This window comes from Hoplias malabaricus, chromosome 3, assembly GCF_029633855.1.
Source record: "Hoplias malabaricus isolate fHopMal1 chromosome 3, fHopMal1.hap1, whole genome shotgun sequence".
NCBI classification, from domain to species: domain Eukaryota; kingdom Metazoa; phylum Chordata; class Actinopteri; order Characiformes; family Erythrinidae; genus Hoplias; species Hoplias malabaricus.
Genome location: NC_089802.1, coordinates 72,909,701 through 72,931,495, shown reverse-complemented (window position 1 = coordinate 72,931,495; position 21,795 = coordinate 72,909,701). Strand labels below are relative to the sequence as shown.

Here is a 21,795-nt window from a genome sequence, read left to right as displayed (position 1 = left end):
ACCCTCCTTATTCCCTCTTCATTCCTGACCATTTTTAGTTTATTCTATAATGATAATAATAAGTAGTTATAGTAAATCCATTTTCTCCAAAAAACACAGTTTACAGGTGCACTGTCTGTGAAAAATTATCCACAGTTGTGACTGGGTGAGGGTGTGGTGCCTGGTGATTGACTGGCACCCAATGATTCTGGGTAGGTTCTGGACTATTGGGTAGGTTTTTTCTATATTGAAAGGAATTGAATTAATATTAATACATTGTATTTATATATAACAATATATACATTCATTATACAAGACCTGTATAACTCGAGGCCACAAGCAAAATATATATCATAAATTGATAAAAGGGAATTGCATTGCTCTTCATAAACTCTGGATAATTACCATTAAGTCATTGACGTAAACCTACTCAATTCTAGAGAAACCTACTGAGTTAGAACTGTTTACAGTAGTGAATGGAATGAAACAGTGCCTCGTATAGATAGGCTACTAAAACGGACAGACTTCTTCATTCCTAAGACATTGTTCATTGACAGTTTCCAAAATATTTTTTCTAATGTATTCAGAGACGGTATGGAGTGAATTGGTCAAATAGAACACCTAATTAGTTTTGGGATTTACCCCTATATTACCATTGTTAACATTACATAAAAATCCCAGAAGAGCCCGGCTGCCATTTTGTTTTTTGGAAAGTAAACAAAAAGACCATTTAAGGAAGTTGAGGCCTCAACGAGCTTTTCACGTCAACCTCTTTACATCGCAGCTCTCCTCAACAATGAATTATTGAGGAGAGAATTATTAATGAATTATTTGAAAAATGAGTAAAGAAATAAACTCTTGTTTTTGTCGTGTACGTTACTGCCTCTCTCTCTCGCTCTCATTATGCTCGCATGGGATTAGGAAGGATAGAGAGGGATTACTCTCTCTCTCTCTCTCGCTCTCTCTTCTGTCAGCTTCGGTTCATCGACACAGCTAAACAGAATTCATGTTTACTGTTTCAGAATTGGAACAACCCTAAACTATCACCGGCAACGATGCTCTGAACTCCACCTGGAGTTAAGGCAAGAAGTGGAAGGGGCGTAGAGAGCCGAAGGGTAAGAGGTGAGAGGTAAAGATTTTCACAGTAGTCTTTCTCTGTAAAAGCGGGTCAAGCTCAGTGGTCCTCTTTTTCGTGGCTTGTGTGTTTTCTCTGCTGTGAGAATCTACCCAGCTTTGTGTGTGTGTGTGTGTCTAGTGGATGATTTTATAATTATCTTCAGAAAACCTCCTTCGTTGTGTTCAAGTTGTAAATTTTGAGATCCTAGTTTGTTACGTGTGGGTTACGTAGGCACCCATAAACATGCCAGGAGAGATGCCGAGAGGAAATTACATACTGAAGCATGAAAAAGAATATAAAATGTAATTTCTAACAACTTGCAGGAAGTGGTAGTGCATCAGAGGTGTCCCCATCAGATAATGAGGCTACAGCTACATGCTAGAAATGTACTGATCTGTAATAAGTGGCTAATGATATGGTATTTGCCCATGCATTGAATATATATATATATATATCTTTTTATTGTTACCAAATAAGTTTGCAACAATTGAACCAAGTAACAAGTGTAATATGTTTGTTATATTAGGGTAAGTACCTCAAGAAAAATTATGTAGACTAGTTCTGGACTAGTAGACTAAACTGAAATGAGTTATCACTAGTATACTTATACCATGACTAGGGATGCGCCGATCCGACATTCAGTATCGGTATCGGTCCGATTGTGGCCTAAATTGCTGGATCGGATATCGGAAAGGAACAAAACATGCAATCCGATCCATTAAATATAAAAAAAAATTTTGGGGGGTGAAATCTGCAACATGCCGTAAGCCAATGCAGCACTTTTGCATAGGACCGGCAGGCATCACGTGACAGAGCGATTGTTGTGAGAGGCCTGTAAACATGTCAGCAGTGTGGAGTTACGCCGAGTGTAACTTTAACACCACGAATATGATTAAACACTTACAGAAACACCACGGAAAGGAGTACACGGAATTTTTCAAGGTCTCGAATGCTAAGAGGAAAACCGTTTCGCATCAACAAACACTGCTGGAAAACATTTTTTTCAAAGCAATTATGTTTTCAAAAAACTGGATTAGTATCGGTATCGGCAGATACCCAAATGTAAAATATTGGTATTGTTATCGTTACACTTATATAGCGCCTTTCTAGATACCCAAGGACGCTTTACAATCTACACTGCTCAGAACGCTCAATTCACACACACTGGTATTGGACCTAAAAAAAGTGGTATCGTGCCATCCCTAACCATGACACAGCCACATGTTTCAACTGAACAGGGTAACGAACACTAGCCATTCGTTTTTAATGTTTTTTGCTTTTCTAAGCAAATGAGAGGAAGTTCAGCGAGAAATATCCTGGACTCCACAGTGGCTCTACCCATGATCCAGTGCTATGAGGTCAGCCATGGAGACTGAACTGGATGTAGATGTGGAAGAAAATGGTAAGCGAAGCACAGGTGTTTTTAATATTACACTGCAGACTTAATATTTAATTACTCATATTTAATCACTATAAATTATTCAGTGACAGCTGTGCAGCCAATATGTAAATGATGTTATTTGGAGAGGAAGATACCGAAGTATGAGACTGCTGATGGTTTAAAGGAGTATTCCACCAATCGTTCAGGCATATGTAACATGTAAACAGATTTATCATTGTTTTGGTAAATTAATTGAGTGTAGAGAAACTGATCAACACAGAAACATGTCTCTTCTAGCCATATGTGCAGTTTGTAGTGGTTATAATGGTAAATGTGGTTAAATCAGGGGACTGTTTTGCTCTGCATTAAATATAGAGAAACTCCAGTACATAAACCAAGATGGTTATGTCTGTAAATAGTTTGGAGTTACACCAGTTTGTCAGGATGATGAGAATGGATATCCTGAGCCAGGGTCATTTGATGGCAAATGCATTAGGCAAGTTGGTGAATGTGTGTGTGTGCGGTGCAGACTTGATGCAGATCTTGACTCACGTGGTGGAGGAGGTGAAGAACTCTATTGGTCGGGACATAAACGGGGTTGAACTGCTGTACGGTCTGCTGAATGCTCCGTGGCTGCAGTCTTTGCTGAAGGTCAGTGAGTCAGAGGGTGTAATACAGTCACATCATCATTAATCTGCTTCAGTGAACTGGTAAACACTCTGTTGGCTCTGCTCCTCCCCTCTCTGCAGGTGTATGAGTGTTTGCAGCAGTATCTGAAGAGATCCACCAGGCCACATCTCTCCTATGCCTCTGGACTCTCACTTGAGGTTAAGAACGCTATTTTAGTCACATATCAGATGAATAAAGATTAGTACAGTTCGGTCTAGAACTTCTGACAGTAACAGAGGTGTTTTATTTTGGTAAACATGTAAAAATGACCATTTTTATTTCCATAATTTTTTACATGTTTAGTAGTAATTTGGCCAATTATGACAACTCAGTGGTGAAATCTAATACCAGACATTCTCTGTTTATTGCACGATAAATATTACTAAGCAGTAACTTTTGGTCTTTTCCAGATTCTGACAGATCTGAGGGTGCTGCCATACCCTTCGAATGAGGCCAGAGAACTTTACACCCTTTTAATACAACCTCACATGCAGGTAACAATCAGTAGCCAATACCTTCATCATTCCTATGTTGTTATCTGTGGCTGGATGTTCAAGAAAGTCCATGTTTACCCCTTCCTAAATGTGTGTGGCAACTTCTGAAAATCATATCTGGGGACCATTGGTCTTGGAGGAAACAGATGTTAGCTCTTACTTTCTATTTGGCTAACACTATCCAATAGGGGGAATTAAAGAGATTTAAAAGTAATCACTGTTGGATCGAGAATAGTCCACCAACCAAAAACCTCCAGTCAACAGTGTTCTGTGGGCAGCATCCTGTGTCCACTGATGTGTCCACTGACTAGATATTGACTAAGGCAAGAGCTACTGTCTCTAACTTAACATCTAAAATCTGGACCAACAGTATAGATGTGTCTAAAAGGGTAGACATTGAGTGGACACTGTGTTTAAAATTCCAGCAGCACTGCTGTGTCTGATCCACTTGTACAAGCACAACGCAAACTAACACACCAACAACACATCAGTGTCACTGCCTCGCTGAAAATGATCTATGATCCAAATCATATCCGCAGTATGGGGATCCTGTGCCACTGTATGGTCAGTAGAGCTGTGAGAATCGGCAGAGAGTGTAGAAACAAGCAGGCGGTCATAATGTTATGGTTAGTGAGTGTATATGTTACAGCACTGACTTAACTACAGAGGTTCTCTGGCCTGAGTGTTTCTAAGGAACATTCCCCAGATCTTTCCCTAGGTTAACTGACACTCAGTGTGTGCAGGCTCTTCTCTCAGCCCATGATGTGGTGGGACTGAAGGACTATGAGCCCATCTTGCCACCACTGCCCGCTGATTTGCCGGAAGATGAGGAAGCCATGAGGATTGTCTGCCTGGTCAAGAACAAGCAGCCTCTGGTGAGTTTCATCTGAGGAAGAGATGTTAAAACAGTTGCTTAAACCTTACGGTTCTGTGTGAATGCCAAGCCTTTAATCTGTTGTTGTTAATATAGAACTTGAGTATTCATTTTTGTAGTAGTTACTAGTGTTTGGCGATGTGACCACAAATCAGTATCACCATTAATTGAATATTTTACCTTGATTATTATTAATGAAAGATGAACGAATAAATTAAATGTACTCTTTTCTAGTAGTTACAAAATGATTTGTTGTACGTTTATATCCTATTCTGCCTTTGTGCCACTTCTCATTTATTTTGCTTTTGTATCTAACATATGTCCATTGTTTGCTTCTTGCTTTGGTGGATAACTTGAGTCTTGTGTCCTCTGAAGAAGAGCCGTGTAGGTAGGGGCATCCGCAGCCACTGGGACACTCTGCGCAAGTTGACCCAACAAACGCTTATCCCAGCACAGAGAGCCCGATCTGGGGGTCTTTTCCCCAAAAAGCTTCAGACCACAGAGAAATTAATCAACAATCCTATAGAAGAACCTTCTCCTTCTCCTAAGCATGTCCCACGAAGGACTCAACCCTGCACCAGACAAGCTGGCAGCTGCGTATTGTGTCATCAGAACAGTGCCGTTTGGCACAGGAGCCTTAGCTACTCTGCCCCTTGTGTCTGTAGTGCTTTAGTCATTGGTAAGTAAAGCCCAAGCATTAGGAATCAGATTGGTGTTAATGCACAACGTGTTACCTACAAAGCTCTCTTCATTTTTCTCCTCCTTTCTCCTGCCCTTGTCCTGAAGATGACCTTGAAGTGGACGGCATGGGCACTATGGATGTCCCCCACATGGGGAACCCTATACTGCCTGTGCATCCACACTATACTCTTTCTCCTTGGACCCACCTCCCACGCTCTTACCCGACTCCCTGTTGCTACCACTCCTCAAATGCCCCTCCGCTTCCACCCAGAATGGCCCGTTATACCCGCACCGCTCCCCCCAGCCCCATGCACCGCCATCGGGTCATGGAGACCATGGGGAGTTGTCCAGTGGAGCTGGCCAAGCAAGAGAGCCTGGATGAACTCCGCAGCACAGTCCAGCAAGCAGCTAGTTGCATGGAACGCAGCTCGCAAGACGTCCAGCTCCTAGGCCAGAGGATGGCTGCTGCAACGGAACGTATGTCAGAGAGCGTCCAGGAGAACGCTCAGGCCCTGGCTATGCTGGCCCAGGTGGTGGAGAAACTGCAAGGACTTGTAGCTGCTAGTAGTTCCACTTCAAGAGAAGTGAAGGTCGAGGTAACTACTGAAGGACATGTGGATGGGAATCCTCACAACACAGCGGGGTGCACTCAGTCTGTAAATGCAGATTTATCTGAGATTGCACATTTGCAGGGCCTTGGCAGCACACCTTCAGCACCACTTGTGGAAAAGGTTGAAGTTTCTACAAATGGGAATTTGTCTCGAAGTCCAGATGTTTGTGTCAATGCATCTTCTGTTGCTCAGATACTTGGGCTAGTATCCAATAGCAGCACAGCATCATCACGACGGACAGGAGCAGGGCATCTTGAAAAAACGCCTGAAGAACCTACAGATGGCTACACTGAAACATCCGCTCAGTTTGGAGGTGCAAATCCATGTGGTGCTTTTAACGCAACAACCAATAGGAAGCATCCTAGAGCTGGGAACATTTCAGCTAATGATCACACTAACCTGGTCCACTCTAACCTCACTCGCCGTACACGTTGTCCATCCTGCTCTTCCTCCTCGTCAACCTCCTCCTCCTTTTCTTCCTCCTCCTTCTCTTCCTCCTCCAGCTCCATCAGCATTCTGGAGAACTCATTAACCTCTCAACGGAGACAGAATTCTGGTAAAGCCTCGTCTCAGCTCACGTCCAACAATGCATCACCAAAGGGTGGAGTCAAGACAAAGCCCCCACCCAAATCTCCAAGGAGACAGCAAGATGTACCCAATGGGATGGCAGGGTCTAGCTCTGTCCAGAACCACAAGGAGAGCAGCGGCATTATAGGATGTCTTCCTGAGCGAAAGAAGAAGAAGAAGAAAAAGAAGAAATGAGGTTTTTTCTTGTTTATGCTCACAATTTTGCTTTCGTAATTTCATTCACACCTGTTTTCTTATATATGTTTTATCATCATCATTCCCTCATTGTTATATTCTTTTCTTTCTAATGACGGCATTGTTTCCTCCGTTCATCATTGTAATCATCATAATTTCCTTTTCTTTAAGCAGGTTTTTATCTTTCCACTGGCCTCAAACTAATTTATTCATGGATCCATTCATCAGTGCCACCATTTTCTAACTTTCATGTTTTGCTTACATTTAAGACTTTTAAGATTTTAGACTTTAAAGGGGCATTCCAGCCTAAAGGAAAGCTGTCAGTGTATTGCTAAATGTGCTGCCTGGCATCCTTCTGTAAGACTGCAGTATTCTTAAGAGAGAGAGTCCTTCATTTGAGGACTAATCCCCTTCTGATGATGTAATGATACCAGATATCAAACTGCCAAGATGCTGAATGCAACATGCATCGTTTAAACCCCTGCACCAGTGTTACAGTAGTGTATCTCTTTTTGGCAAGGGGAGATAGTACTGCATTATGTGTGTAAAGCTTGCTAGTGGGACATTGATTAAAATTACAGAAAACATATCCGTGGTTACTTTCAAACCTACAGAGTATTACACAACATGACAGAAGACTTAGCTGATGCTAGTTCTAGACTGGAATGTCCCTTTAAGTATGTTTTCTTCATATTTGGAGTGATAGAATAGTTTATTTATTTCCTCTGTGTGTTAGGGGGCAACTATAAGGAGAGATGAAACCACAGGAGAGATTTATGTTGCTCGAGTTATACACGGAGGATTGGCTGACCGCAGTGGTAAGAGTCTCTCTCTCTCGCTCTCTCTCTCTCTCTCTGAGGATTTATTTATTTGAAACAATCGTACATGCAGTGCAAGATGCCTATTATTTTGATTATTTTATTGTTTCCATGCTGCAGGCCTGTTACATGCAGGAGACAGACTGGTGGAAGTTAACGGACATCCAGTGTTTGGGCTGGAACCAGAGCAAATCATACAAATACTGGTCAGCACAAGTGTTCTTTCTGATGGTCATTGTGATGTTTCTATTGAGTTTGAAAAGTGCTGGTTTGATATATGTAGCCTGATGATTTCTTTTTTTACCCCACACAGGCTCGTTCTCATGGAACTGTCATGTTTAAAGTGGTCCCCATCACTGACCGACCCGTCAACAACAAAACCATGGTGTGTTTGTTTACTTACTTTTAGGCAGTATGATTAGAATCATCTCCTTTTTATATATTAGACATTCTCTAGCCCAGTGCTGTTGCCCAAAAGCTATTTATTACATTTTTGTTATATTTATTTGTTTCTGTAAATAATTTATTATTTTTATTTATTGTAATTACATTTTTATTCTTACTGTTTACCAACTTGATTGTTTTTATATGTTTATATGTCCTTTATCCCAACAAAAGATTGAATATCTATAACCTGGGAGTTAGATTGTACTTCCTTGGCTGTGTCTTGGGTGATTTGCTGTGTAACATTTAGAATCTACGTAAATTTATACACTTTCTATATCTAACCGTTTTGTATTTTGTTACTGGCTTCTAAATATCCTTCCAGATTAATACCACATCTATCTATCTATCTATCTATCTATCTTAGAGTGACCAGACGTCCTCTTTTACCCGGACATGTCCTCTTTTGTAGACTTAAAAAAATGTCCGGGCTGAATTTCACAGAATTTAACGTCACATAGAACTTCGAGAAGTTTCGTTCACAAACTAGTCCCGCCCTCCCCTACTCCTATTGGTTCGCTTGAGTGAGAAGGGCGCGTGGTGAAGTAGCCTAAAATCTTCTGATTGGACGGTCAGACTGTAGCGCTACCGTAATTGGTCGATAACCTTCTCTGTAAACATTTAATTGGTCAGTCTGCACATCAGTAGTGCTTGTTTACGTCAGGCAAAGCTGATGTACCTACCCTCATTTCGAGCAGCTATGCCGAAACGTAAATGTAATCTATATGTCTATCTATCTATCAAAAAAAGATACAAAAAAGTTTTTAAGGTGTTTTAATAATTTTTTTCTTGCCTTCAGCTGTACGTGCGTGCTCTGGTGGACTACAGCCCCCAGCAGGACCCAGCCATCCCCTGTGCGGACGCTGGAATGTCCTTCAAGAGAGGAGACCTGCTGGAGATAGTGGATCAGACAGATGCACTCTGGTGGCAGGCAAAGAAACTTCCCAGCAGCTCTGCCTGTGCTGGGCTTGTCCCCTCTGCTTCACTACTCAAGAGGTCAGTGCAGGGCTTAAAAGTTCAGGCTTAAATCTCTCACTGCTGCAGAGGTCACAAAAGACTCAGTAACACACTGACTGACTTGAAAAATTTGCAACCGCTACTGAGCTAAGACACACAACAAAAATCTGATAACGGATTTTGTGAGCCCATATAATTTTATTGTTTTTGTGTCAGACACAAACTTTGCGTATCTGATATGGTAGCTTTTACGGACAAGGGAAAAACACTGTTAAATTTCAGTGCAAGTTAGTTTCTTTAAAGCCATTCTTCATGAAATATTTCACAAAATAACTCATGTTGAAGTTATGTAAAAAAACAAAAAAGCAAACAACAACAACAACAAAAAAGACAGCCACAACATTGTAAAAATTAAACCCATCATCTACTATTTATTATAGTTCAGTTCTTAATTATGAAATTGTCTAACATCTCATATATGACATGTCCTCAGCTTCTTTTGTATCTCTTGTGTGCGCAGGAAACAACGGGAATTCTGGTGGTCGCAACCTTACCAGCCTCACACCTGCATTAAAACCTGTGAGTACAGAGCACGTGTGACTGTCTGAATGTAACGGCATAGGGCTCAGGCGTAACCGATGGTGTAGGTTCTGCACCTAGTCAATGCAGAAGTATAAATCGGACTTTAGTCGTCAATAGTTCAAGTAGAAGTTTGATGAATCCTCAGAGGGATGTGTGATTGTTTTTGGGAGCAGAACCTGTCCAGAAATCACATCGAAGCATTTCCTTATTCACTCCTGAAAAAAGTCATGAGATCTTTGTATTACAATGTTTGTTGGCATGCGTAATATCAGAACAGTGTTTCTGTGTTAATTCTCATACTGAATTGTTGATTCATTTACTTTGTGCAATCTGCAGTGAGCACAGTGGATGAAGGTGTGTAAATTACCCCTAAATCTATACTATGTAGATCCTCTTACTATACTAAAATATATATACTATATACACTCCTATATTAGAAAGAGCCTATTGTTTGTATCCAGCTTAACTCTTTCTCTCTTATTCTCTCTCTTTCTCTGTTGCATTCCCATTTCCTTTTCCACCAGAGGATGACATACTGGCCATAGATGTGACTTTCATAGAAGCTGGTACACTTTATTCTGTTGTATAAGAAGAGTCAATATATTGAAAACATTGTGTTATGATGATATCAGAGTTCTGCTAATGCAGTTTTCTCTTTTCACAGATGAGGAAGCTTTTGAATCTGGTAGGTAAGTCCTTTCTTTGTAGACTAGACTGGTAGCTACACAGCTGTTGATGTTTCACAAGAATAGGGCTTTGCATCAGTGACACTGTGTTGTTTTAACACACAAAGCTAACAATCATTTTTCTTTTTTTCTTCATGGTGTCTGTAAAGAGGAACTTCGGGAGGGTGAGTGCACTGAAAAATTCATCATTTGCTTTCTGTGTTCCTCGTGTTCATATTAATGAGGCCTTTGTTGTGTTCATTGGTATGTCTCTGACTTTCAGATGAGAGCGAGTTCAGCACCAACGTTGAGGGAATGTATCTAAGTGAGTAGTTTTCGTAGTTTAATGTTAACGTAAATAATAATAAAATATATATTGGACTGAATGGACAGGCGTTCTAACTGTGTGTGTGTTTCTCATTGGCTCAGCTGGGTTTCGGAGAAGTTTGCGTCTGTGTCGTCGGCGGAGGGTCCAGGGTCGGGGGTCGGGCCTGTCCTGCTCTCTTCGCTGTGCCAGCAGCTGCTACAGTGCCCTGTCCAACCCCTACGAGGAGGTGGTGCGCTACCAGCGCCACCCAGAGGACAAAAATCGTCTTATTGCCCTCCTGGGTCAGTCACTGTGTAGATTAGTGTATATGCATGATTGTGTGTATGTATTCATTCACTCATACACCAACTCCACAGGTACACAGATAAATATTGCACTATGCCCCATGAAACAAGTCTATGAATCATATGGTCAATATTAGGAACTAGAGGCTAGGATTTTAGTAATGTGTTCGGCAAATACAGTGGTGTTTGACAGTATGTGAAGTTTAAATGTTAAAGGCTAAGCACCACTTAATGGACCTCCATGAATATTTCACATTATTTTAGTTACTGACATATATAAGTATGAATTAAAATGAAAATAGCAGCTTAATTTGCTTTAAAACTGACAATTTTATTAAATTGACGGAAAAACCCGAGCTCGCTACGGAAATTCTTGAACGCCACCGTGACGTCACTGGTGGACAACAGCTGAACAACGCCGCGGTAAAACACCGTTATGACTGACTGTTATGACAGTATCTAGCTAAATAACCAACATTATTCATGACAATAGCCTAGCAATAAGCTAAACTCAAATTTAGAGGTACCGTTATTCTTGTAAATGTGATCGAAGTCGAACTCGAATTCATCCGACACTATAAACCTCCGTAATGCAGCTACGTAGCCGAGTATAATCTGAGCACCGAGTTTAGCGAGTCAAGCTAACGTTAACTAACACCAACTAAAACAGGCGAAGTGAGTGTCCTTACCCTGTTTACCCCCAACGGTATTTTAAACCTTATTCCTTGAAATAAGTAAGAAATAACATGTTTTCTAAATATTAATTAACACAAGTTAGGAACTCAAATTCCACTGTATTTATTTGTTTGACACCCTCATATAGCTAGTGCTTAGCTTTTAAACATGGCCGGTATTAATAATTTCTTTAATCAAATAGTTTTAAACATGGCGTTGAAAAATTCCATGTTTGAATTTGTTTATTACTATAGCAGATTAAGATTGAAAAGACTGACTGATGACTCTGCTGCTGTTTTAGGCCCATCGGGAGTTGGTGTGAATGAATTACGCCGAAGGCTAATTGAGATCAACCCAAAGACCTACCAGGGAGCCACTCCATGTCAGTATAGACACACACTCAGACTTTCTGAACTCTGTGTCGTTAAGAAACAGCTTTGTAGACTACAGCATTGCGTGCAGTGTATGATGTGTATTTTATTTTTTGTTGTTCCTCTGCCAGACACCACAAGACCTCAAAAATGTCATGAAGAGCCTGGTCGGGAATATCACTTCATCAGCAGGGAACAGTTTGAGAACATGATGTACAATCAGTGGTAACTTTACACATCAGTCCATACACATCAGTCCACTAGCAGGCGGCAGATGGTGCCTCTGAGGCTTGAAATAAGCAAAAATCTGAATGTTCAGAGGTGTCTTTGTGACATGTTTTTATCTTCTCAGTTTTATAGAGTATGGAGAGTACAGGGGTCACTTTTATGGCACCAGTGTGGAAGCAGTGAAGAATGTCCTGGCTGCTGGGAAGATCTGTGTCATTGACATTGAGCCTTATGTGAGCACTTTTGTAATTAATATATATGGCCAAAAGTTGGTTGACGACTGCCTGTTACGCCAGCTTTATTTTTTTAAACTATGGGTATTAAATGAATGAAAATGCATATTAGGACTTAAGGTCAACATATTAGTGTTGTTTACATGGCTACACTGTATGGATAAACTATAAATGCAGACAGAGACTGGACTAATCAGAGTGGTTTATTTGGTCTTTCTCTGCAGGCCATTGATTCAGTACGGACCCATGAGCTGAGAGCATACATCATTTATATAAAGCCTCCTCCTTTAGAGCAGATGAAGAAAACCCGAATAAACTCCCAGCTGCTCACCAGTTATTACAGTACTCGGCCCTTTAAGGTGAGTACACTCATCTCATTGATGACAGAAGTGTGTTCTGTGTGGCCTGTGATCATGTGGCTTTATTCTATTTGGTTGTTTAAGAGAGTGAGTTCTGATTAAAAAGAAGGAAGAAAAAAAATTAAAAACACATGGTTTAAAAATATATAATAATCTGTGTTTCCTTTCTGAGTCATGTTTGTTAAATGCTATCCCTTTGCATTTTTTCCTGTACTCTCTTATTACAAAAACTCAGTAACGTTTCTTTCTGTCTTTCATTCTTGTTCTTTATTTCCCTGTCTTTTTATACCTTTCTTTCATTTGATTGTTTATTTCTTTCGTGTCCTATATTTTTTATAAACTCATTATCTATTTTCTGATTTTTTTTCTTTCTTTCTCTTTGCCTTCTTTATTTCTATTTCTCTTTATCCCTCTCTCTTTTTTCTTGCTCTTCCTTTTCTCCCTCTCATTTTCTCTCTCTCTTAGGAGGAGGATTTTCAGGAGATAGAAGATGCAGGTCGGAAGATGGAGCAGCACTATAGTCAGTTCTTTGATCATGTGATCGTGAACGATGGCATGCAGGCCTCATGTGTCCAGCTGTTGACTGCGGTCAGGAGAGCACAAGATGAGCCACAGTGGGTCCCAGCCTCCTGGATCAGACCCACTGTCCAGTTCTGAGGGGAGGAGAGGAGAGTCTGTTCTGCTCAAACACTACTAATTCAGTGCTTCAAGAAGATCTAACCCTTAAAGGAGCAATCAGCAATTTTATCAAAGTATTTTTTTCACTACACCAGCCATTGTACTGACAGCTAGTTGCCTAGATGTATCAAAAATTCTGTAATTTATTTTCAACACAACCATTACTATGTGGGGCACCCACTCCGTGGAGTTTAACCACATTTATTTAAGGACAACAAAGCAATGTGTTTCTCCATCTCTTGCAAATTGCAAAGTAAAAAACAAAATAAAATCTTACAATGACAAAAAACTCACATTTATAAACGCTGCTTTCTGCTCTTACAGGTAAAATTGATGTATTGCTCCTTTAAAGGAAGGGAAAACTCAACAGACCTGCCACTGATTAATAACACATTGTAAAGTCTGTTTAAATAAATTCCCTGCTCCAACTCTTTTGGGAAATTCAGTGTTAATTTCTGTAATAAAATCAAAACTCTTATTCTTTGTGTCATGTAGTTTTTCCCATTTCTGTGAAAGTCAAATGTCCCACAGAACAGACATCCAAAACCTAAGCTTATAATCTATTTTTCCTAAAACCGTTAAATTCCAAGCATTTCCTAAGCCTTTCTCCGTTTTTGACCTCATGAAGTAAAATCCCGGCGGCATCGACTAGGGATTACTTTTAAGATGCGCATATATACGAGATATTACGTTAGATATATTTAGGCGCAAATAATAGGAGAAATGTGATTGAGATGTAACTATGCTTCGTATCCAACGACAACAACCAACGCTAAAGACAGCACAGCTTTCCCCTGTGCCCTTCGTTTGTGTTTACATGTAGCGTTTACCCACAATTTTAAAAGTTGAACATTTAATACAAATATTATCCGGACTTTTGGTTTAAACTTGAGTCTACAATGGACACCGACAGCGGAAAGGTTAGTGAACTAGAGAAACCTTGTTTATAAGTATTGTGTTAGCATAGCAATAGAGCTTCTATACATTGATTTATAGGTAGCTATGCTAAGCTAACTCCAGCTGCTTGGTTCAATTCTCCGTTCCACCTTAAATAGTGCAGCAGTTGCATTATCTCTCTTTCTTTTCTTGAACCTTTCCCGGTCATTACCTCCTTTTCCATATGCTTTTTAGTTTAATTAGAACCTTGTTTATATAAATATTTCTGTTCATTTTTAGATGTTTTTTTATATTATTACATTTTTTATTTTTTCCATTTAATATATATTTTCTCTACTCTGCCTTCCTTGAGTTCTAACAAACCTTTACTTCCTTCCTTCTAGCTTAATCTATCATAACACGTTCTGGAATACTCCCCTGCTTTGTGAAATACATCCCTGATCCCAATGGTTGTTTTTGTTTATGGTGTTCCTCTTAGGTTCACAGCACAAGGCGAAGGGATCTCCCTCCTCTTTCACATGTACAGAAAGTAAGTGAAGTCTTGCAGATTCCATGCATGCCCAAGCCAACAAAGTAATGCAGATACTTCTGCCGGAATGACTGAAGAAACAAATCCACTTTCATTGTCACTCATTTAATATCAGATGTGTGTAGAGTAGCCCAGACCCATGCTCAGGTAATGTGTTGTCCTCCCCAGTTGAATACTTGCCAATTCCATCCACTAGATAACATTCCCCCAGTCCCGAATCCTTCCTACAGGACATTAGAAGCCAGCCACAGTGTGTTTTCAAACGGACTCTTATGCTAATAATTCCCTAGAGGACTTTTAAGAACTCTGAAATAACGTAAAAGACAAAAGTCTGAATCCCTTTCACATAAACATAGTTGATTTGATCTGAACATTAAGATGAGAATAAAACTGACTTAAGACTGCTATCCTGACCACCACTACCCTGAACAATCTGGATAATGGAGGCATGCCACAACTCCAGCAAAACTCTCATTACATTTATTATCTTTTGGAAGTTCAAAATGCTTGGAGGAGAACACTAACAGCCCAGATCTGTCATTAGCTTGCTGCCTTATTGTAATATTGCATTGCTCAAAATCCAAGCTATTTAGTGAACAATTTATCGAGATTTTTAAAAGAAACCCATTATTATTGTAGGTTACCCAGCTCTGTGTGTGTGATGTTTATTATGGAAAGACTGAGTGACACTCTGATCCTGACTCTTGAGTATCTGCCCTCCTCTTCAGGGTTAATCCTGGTGCCTAGCAGATGCCTGTGTTAGATTTAGCTCAGCACTAATCCCTGCTATATGTGCACAGACCTGTGTGTTTGTGTGTAATGGCATGATTCCACTGTTGCACTGTTACAGCTAAGTGGAATGGCGAAGAAAGCATCGGTGAGAGTTTCTGACATGTTTTGCCCAGGGATATGCTGCTTACGACAGAATCTACAACGCTGTTTTTATCTTGTTATCTTAGTGTATGCATTCAGTAAAATTAAGATACATTCTTGTTTTTGCTCTTGATTTTCAGCGAGGGCCACGTGCATTACCGTCTTTGCCAAGGTGAGCTTCTCTTTTTTTAGCAATAAATACACAGTTGATCCTGTGCACTACTTTTTAGCCAAATACTTCACCTGCCAGCTGACTAACTGTTTACTTTCTGTCTTTCTGTTTCCTCTGCGTTTGTACCCATCCACTGAGAAAGTCAAGATACAGCAGGTCAGTATCACGTTAGCCAGGGTATTTTCAGGTGTCAATCAAATGTTCATATGACTTTCTGATGTGAAATGCTTTGTTGTAGAGAAACTAACAGTGTCAGAAATGTTAACAGAGATGGGGACAGAAACCAAATTTCTAACTGCCTAGTTTTTAACAGCGTAAAATGTAGCTCATAGGACGTTATCACTAGGAATGTTTCAATGTTTTTTACTATACACCTTATTTTACTATAAAAAATACCACACTATTTAACTCTATGGTACATCTGACATTTAAAAGCTCAGAAGGCATGTAGGTTTAGTGGTCATTTTGACTATATTGTGTGTAGTAGACCTTTCTCTATATCTACATTATTTTGTATGCAGCAGAACTCTACAGTTATCTCTTCTCTCATTCCCGATCCAGATGAGATGCCACTTCCAAGGACTAAGAAGAAGAAGGCCAGGCGTGAAGCGGACACAGAGGGAGCTGAGGTTCCTGAGGGTGAGTTTAAACAAGATTTATAACATGTGCAGCACTCATTACACTGTGCTTTATCACACACGCACCTTTATCATATTTCGCTGTCTGAAGAAAAAAACATTTGTCTCCATTTTTGTCAAGTTTTAATTATTGGATCATGTGAACACAGTAAGTTGTGTAAATCCTTCACATTTATTCACGAATGAACCAATAGAAATGCTACAAAATTAATAAAATCTTTTTAAATTTACTTCTATTGACAGTTAAAGTTTTTTCCTTCTCCTGTAAAATTACTATTTTGGAGACACATATTTTTCAATGGACAACAACAATATTCATTCATTCATTCATTATCTGTAAGCGCTTATCCAGTTCAGGGTCGCAGTGGGTCCAGAGCCTACCTGGAATCATTGGGCGCAAGGCTGGAATACACCCTGGAGGGGGCACCAGTCCTTCACAGGGCAACACAGACACACACACACACACATTCACTCACACCTACGGACACTTTTGTGTCACTAATCCACTTACCAACGTGTGTTTTTGGACTGTGGGAGGAAACCGATGCAGACACCGGGAGAACACACCACACTCCTCACAGACAGTCACCCGGAGGAAACCCACACAGACACAGGGAGAACACACCAACTCCTCACAGACAGTCACCCGGAGAAAACCCACGCAGACACAGGGAGAACACACCACACTCCTCACAGACAGTCACCCGGAGGAAACCCACACAGACACAGAGAGAACACACCACACTCCTCACAGACAGTCACTCGGAGGAAACCCACACAGACACAGGGAGAACACACCAACTCCTCACAGACAGTCACCCGGAGAAAACCCACGCAGACACAGGGAGAACACACCACACTCCTCACAGACAGTCACCCGGAGGAAACCCACACAGACACAGAGAGAACACACCACACTCCTCACTGACAGTCACCCAGAGGAAACCCACACAGACACAGGGAGAACACACCACACTCCTCACAGACAGTCACCCGGAGGAAACCCATGCAGACACAGGGAGAACACACCAACTCCTCACAGACAGTCACACAGGAGGAAACCCACGCAGACACAGGGAGAACACGCCAACTCCTCACAGACAGTCACCAGGAGGAAACCCATGCAGACACAGGGAGAACACACCAACTCCTCACAGACAGTCACCCGGAGGAAACCCACACAGACACAGGGAGAACACACCACACTCCTCACAGACAGTCACCAGGAGGAAACCCATGCAGACACAGGGAGAACACACCAACTCCTCACAGACAGTCATCCAGAGGAAACCCATGCAGACACAGGGAGAACACACCAACTCCTCACAGACAGTCACCCGTAGCGGGAATCGAACCCACAACCTCCAAGCCACCGTGCCGCCAATATTCATTCTAGAATTTATTTAATAAAAAGTTTGGAGTACTTGTATTGATGCAAAGTTTAATGTAAACCTGACCATGTAATTATTTCAAATATTTACTTATTTATAATAAAACATTGATTGTAGTTTAATAAAACAGGAATATTTTGGCCCAGTTGAAAATGATTTTTGTAAATATACTGAATACACATGTATAACTGGTGGGACTTTACACAATAGTGGAATATAGATGAAATCAGACTGTGAAGCAGTGTTTCTTTGGTGTTTTTTTAGCTGCAGGAGATACTGGGATCGAGATGGGGGACCTGGACAGTCGCAGGCAGTCAGAAAACCAGGATCGATTAACCCCTGAACCCCAAGAAAACCCACAACAGAAGAAGAAAAAGAAAAAGAAAACTCAAATTATTGGTGCATTTTACATCACAGTCAGTCTTAACATACACTCACAGACACATCCTTTTAGTAACTTTGTATAATTTGTTTAAGAAAAGCTCTCAATTTGGATAGAAACCACCTAAAGTCTTCTGTTTGGTGCTGAATAGAGATGGTATTCTATGATTGATCAGATCCAGAGGGTGACCAGACTGACCTGGTACAGAACGGAGACATGCCTGACCAGAACACGGATGAGGAGCCTACACGAAAAAAGAAGAGAAAGTGAATCATATCTGCTAAATTCCAACTTTATTACATTGTCATTGTTCACTGGATCAACACTGCCTGTTTGTTATTGTCTAACATCTCCTTCTCTGTCTCTATCTTTGCAGAGTGAAGTCTAAAGTGACAGACATGCAGTCAAATGAGTTAGCAGTTGAGGATGATGATATCATCACAGATGCACAGCCTCCGATCCCCCAGCATGCTCTGTTTTCTGCCCCTCAGGGCCAGAGTCAGCCTGTGGCCAAGGTGTTCATCGAGAGAGGACGTATGTTCACACACACACACACACACACTAATTTTCTGTGAGGGTCTGTTTGGTGATGCATGCTGTAGTCCAGTTGTTTGGATTCAGATTAAACCTATCACAATATTATGAAGAAGATGTCTGAGTGACTAGAAACGCTCTTGTTCAGTTCCTCTAACTAGAATCATAGTTTTGATTTATAGCTGTGAAAAGTCAAAGACTTGTGTTATCTCAGGTCGTTTCCAGCCAGCTGAGCGTATAGACAACCGTAAGACCAGCGATCAGATTGAACAGAACTTCATGGACATCCAGTCAATGTGGACCACCAAAGATGTGTCCATGAGAGTGCATCGTGGCTTCAGGTAATTCTGTGCTAACAGATGCATTAGGCTCAAAACATTACTTAATGAATAGATTTTCAAAGCAGGTCTCGGTAAAGTGAATAAAAGACCTTTAAAATGCTTCATATTACTAAAATATTTTTAATGAACATGGCTAGTGAGGGGCGGCACGGTGGCGCAGCAGGTAGTGTCGCAGTCACACAGCTCCAGGGACCTGGAGGTTGTGGGTTCGATTCCCGCTCTGGGTGACTGTCTGTGAGGAGTTGGTGTGTTCTCCCAGTGTCTGCGTGGGTTTCCTCCCACAGTCCAAAAACACACGTTGGTAGGTGGATTGGTGACTCAAAAGTGTTCGTAGGTGTGAGTGTGTGAGTGAATGTGTGTGTTGGACTGGCGCCCCCTCCAGGGTGTATTCCCACCTTGCGCCCAATGATTCCAGGTAGGCTCTGGACCCACCGTGACCCTGAATTGGATTAGCGCTTATAATGGATAATAATGGATGGATGGCTAGTGATCATTTTGAAAACATGTCTTCAAATGTTTTCAAAATTCAAGTCCTGAGGGTGAAACAATGTCTCAGTTTTCAGGAAATATAAAGGTAGCTTTACGTAGCATTAATGCATTGTCACGACTAGAACGCTTCATTAAACTTCTGCTACTTTTATTCCTTAAAGTTTTGATTGTGGAAAGGTTTTCACATTGATGTTATTTGTTCCTCTACAGGGTGATTGGCTTGTTCTCTCATGGCTTCCTGGCTGGATACGCTGTATGGAACATTATTGTAGTGTACGTTTTAGCTGGGGAGCAGATGAGCACTCTTCCTAACTTACTCCAGCAGTACCACACACTGGCTTACCCTGCACAGTCCCTCTTCTACTTCCTACTGGCCCTTAGCACTGTTTCAGCCTTCGACAGGTAGGCCATCTGATTCTATATGTATTGTTGGGGTCATGAGAAGTATATTCAATGACTATGGACTCACATCTATTGATGTATTTCATTTCTTCAAAAACCATTCACCTTCCAGAGTGAACCTGGCCAAAGCATCTGTGGCTTTGAGGAGTTTGCTCAATCTGGATCCAGTGGCACTTGCTTCTTTTTGTGAGTTTTTATCTCAGGAATATGTATAATCCCATCATGATGCTAAACTATATTAATATAAACTCAAGTCATGTTTTATCTATAATTCCAATCTTATATATGGTTTTCCCGCTAGTGTATTTCTCAGCTCTGATCCTGTCTCTAAGTCAGCAGATGACCAGTGACCACATCAATCTCTCTCAATACTCCAGCCCCAATGCTTCACTATTGTGAGTTTTCAGTTGTAGACTGAACAGTAAGCCTGGGCTATAAGAGGGCATTTATTTATTACTATAATAAGCTTTCCAGAACACGTTGCAGGTATGGCTAATACTTATAAACCATTGTGCATTTCCCCTCTCAGGCTGTCTGGCTCTGAACATAATGTACTATACCCCTGGATTATAGTGAATCTGGTTGTGACGTTGTTGGTGGGTTTGGCCTGGGTTTTAGTGTCCACCTCTCCAGATGTAGATTACACAGAAGGTGAGTGCAAAATGAGTCACAGATTCCGTTCTTGCAGGTGAAGCTCTGGTTATGCAGGCATTACACACACCTGAATGTAACCCGGTTATGTTCTGTGCAGAATATGAAGAAAAACTCCAGTTGTGAGCTTTTTTTGTGAAGATTGAGAAGAATATTTTAGGGTTATGCATTTGACAACACTGAGTTTAGTGGGAATTTATTTTTTAAACTGAACATCCATTGAGCTCCTGAAGGTGTGCACTTCAAAAGTGCCTCAGTGCAAAAATGGGGATAGGGCTTTTGAGTCAGTATCCTTGGGCCAAGGTTTTGACTGAACCAGCACTGCCTGTATCAATGTTTCACTATGATTTTAACATCTAACATTTTTGTGCAGACTTCTTGATGGGAATGGAGATAGAATATCCCAACCCTGAGGAGAAAAGAGATGTCACTGCCTGAGACTACTGAACTATTAAAGATTCTTATTTTTGCACACCGTCATGTGATTGAATAAAAATTTACTTGAATTGTTTTTGACTGCTGATCTTCTCACTTTTTCATAAACACAGCTAATGTTTAAAGAGCTGGTCAATTTGTGTGGTTCCCCAGATACAACTGGGTTTTGCACTTCATGCTCATGATGCTTTGAGACAGACTACAAAATATCCTCCCTACATCTGATTAAAGTTACAGGTGGATAGTACATCAAAACATTCCAACTACTGCATTATAGTGTCACTTCATTTTAAATGTTGAGTTTCAAGCCTGGACTGTATTTGGAAATAAAAACCATTTTGTTTCATAATTTTAAGATCTAAGAGCATGGATAAGGGTACCAAGACTATGGAAGCAAATCTGTCTCTTCAGACTTTGAAATATTATCACCTTTGAATTTTTTTTGCACTGAAATTATGTGTCTGAAGATAAGTGCTCTTGAATAGAACTTGAGTTTTCAATAAAATGTTTTCATTGTTATTATTCAAGTTTAATACCTTCAGATAAAAAAAAAAATTCAAGCTCAAATTCCAACAATATATTTCGAAGTTGCTCAAATTCGGTAGATGAAATTCAGAGACCAAAATACGAGTTACAAAAAAACGTCAGATACACATCCGGGTCACCAAGGATGAGCAATCGATTCATTTGGATTTTCTCTTTCACCTTAAACGGTGCAGTAGTTGCATTCAGTCGCCGCTAGATGGCTCTTTATTTTCAAGGTGTCTCACTGAAGACACAATATAACAGACTATTGATATCCTGAAGATGAAGATATTTTACTGTGGAATTTTTTTGTAATGGCCCTGTGAACATAGCATGAGAGCAGAGG

At 40.6% G+C, this 21,795-nt stretch overlaps 2 protein-coding genes across 7 annotated transcripts; both read left to right on the top strand.

Annotated features, from left to right (window-relative positions):
* Positions 1 to 971: 971 nt before the first annotated feature.
* Positions 972 to 13,632, top strand: mpp4b (MAGUK p55 scaffold protein 4b). 6 transcript variants are annotated; one of them, XM_066665200.1, is made up of 22 exons: positions 972 to 1,101; positions 2,383 to 2,498; positions 3,007 to 3,128; positions 3,227 to 3,304; positions 3,557 to 3,640; positions 4,384 to 4,515; positions 7,305 to 7,386; positions 7,507 to 7,592; positions 7,700 to 7,771; positions 8,630 to 8,826; positions 9,308 to 9,366; positions 9,706 to 9,723; positions 9,894 to 9,935; positions 10,034 to 10,054; positions 10,205 to 10,219; positions 10,318 to 10,359; positions 10,464 to 10,643; positions 11,623 to 11,703; positions 11,824 to 11,917; positions 12,045 to 12,153; positions 12,378 to 12,512; positions 12,978 to 13,632. In XM_066665200.1, exons 2-22 carry the CDS (start codon positions 2,450 to 2,452, stop codon positions 13,167 to 13,169), a joined length of 1,890 nt encoding a protein of 629 aa, XP_066521297.1. In that variant the 5' UTR covers positions 972 to 1,101; positions 2,383 to 2,449; the 3' UTR covers positions 13,170 to 13,632. The 6 variants fall into 6 exon arrangements, with proteins under 6 accessions (XP_066521297.1, XP_066521295.1, XP_066521296.1 ...); XM_066665198.1 differs by having other exon boundaries at positions 10,428 to 10,643; XM_066665199.1 differs by having other exon boundaries at positions 4,375 to 4,515.
* A 267-nt stretch (positions 13,633 to 13,899) lies between these two features.
* tmem237b (transmembrane protein 237b) lies at positions 13,900 to 20,974 on the top strand. Its single transcript, XM_066665791.1, has 14 exons — positions 13,900 to 14,110; positions 14,566 to 14,616; positions 15,630 to 15,661; positions 15,804 to 15,817; positions 16,223 to 16,300; positions 17,955 to 18,089; positions 18,248 to 18,338; positions 18,449 to 18,606; positions 18,821 to 18,947; positions 19,647 to 19,838; positions 19,951 to 20,024; positions 20,140 to 20,233; positions 20,368 to 20,489; positions 20,863 to 20,974. The coding sequence occupies exons 1-14, from the start codon at positions 14,090 to 14,092 to the stop codon at positions 20,925 to 20,927; spliced, it is 1,254 nt and encodes a 417-aa protein (XP_066521888.1). The 5' UTR covers positions 13,900 to 14,089; the 3' UTR covers positions 20,928 to 20,974.
* The last annotated feature ends 821 nt before the right edge of the window (positions 20,975 to 21,795 follow it).

Bases quoted from the DNA above. Each gene is read 5' to 3' on its own strand.
- mpp4b (XM_066665195.1), top strand. From the start codon at position 2,450: ATGAGGTCAGCCATGGAGACTGAACTGGATGTAGATGTGGAAGAAAAT. The intron at 8,827-9,307 runs GTCAGTGCAGGG...TTGTGTGCGCAG, and splicing joins TCTGCTTCACTACTCAAGAG to GAAACAACGGGAATTCTGGT. The intron at 12,513-12,977 runs GTGAGTACACTC...TCTCTCTCTTAG, and splicing joins ACAGTACTCGGCCCTTTAAG to GAGGAGGATTTTCAGGAGAT.
- tmem237b (XM_066665791.1), top strand. From the start codon at position 14,090: ATGGACACCGACAGCGGAAAG. The intron at 18,090-18,247 runs GTGCATTTTACA...ATGATTGATCAG, and splicing joins AAAGAAAACTCAAATTATTG to ATCCAGAGGGTGACCAGACT. The intron at 20,234-20,367 runs GTGAGTTTTCAG...TTCCCCTCTCAG, and splicing joins AGCCCCAATGCTTCACTATT to GCTGTCTGGCTCTGAACATA.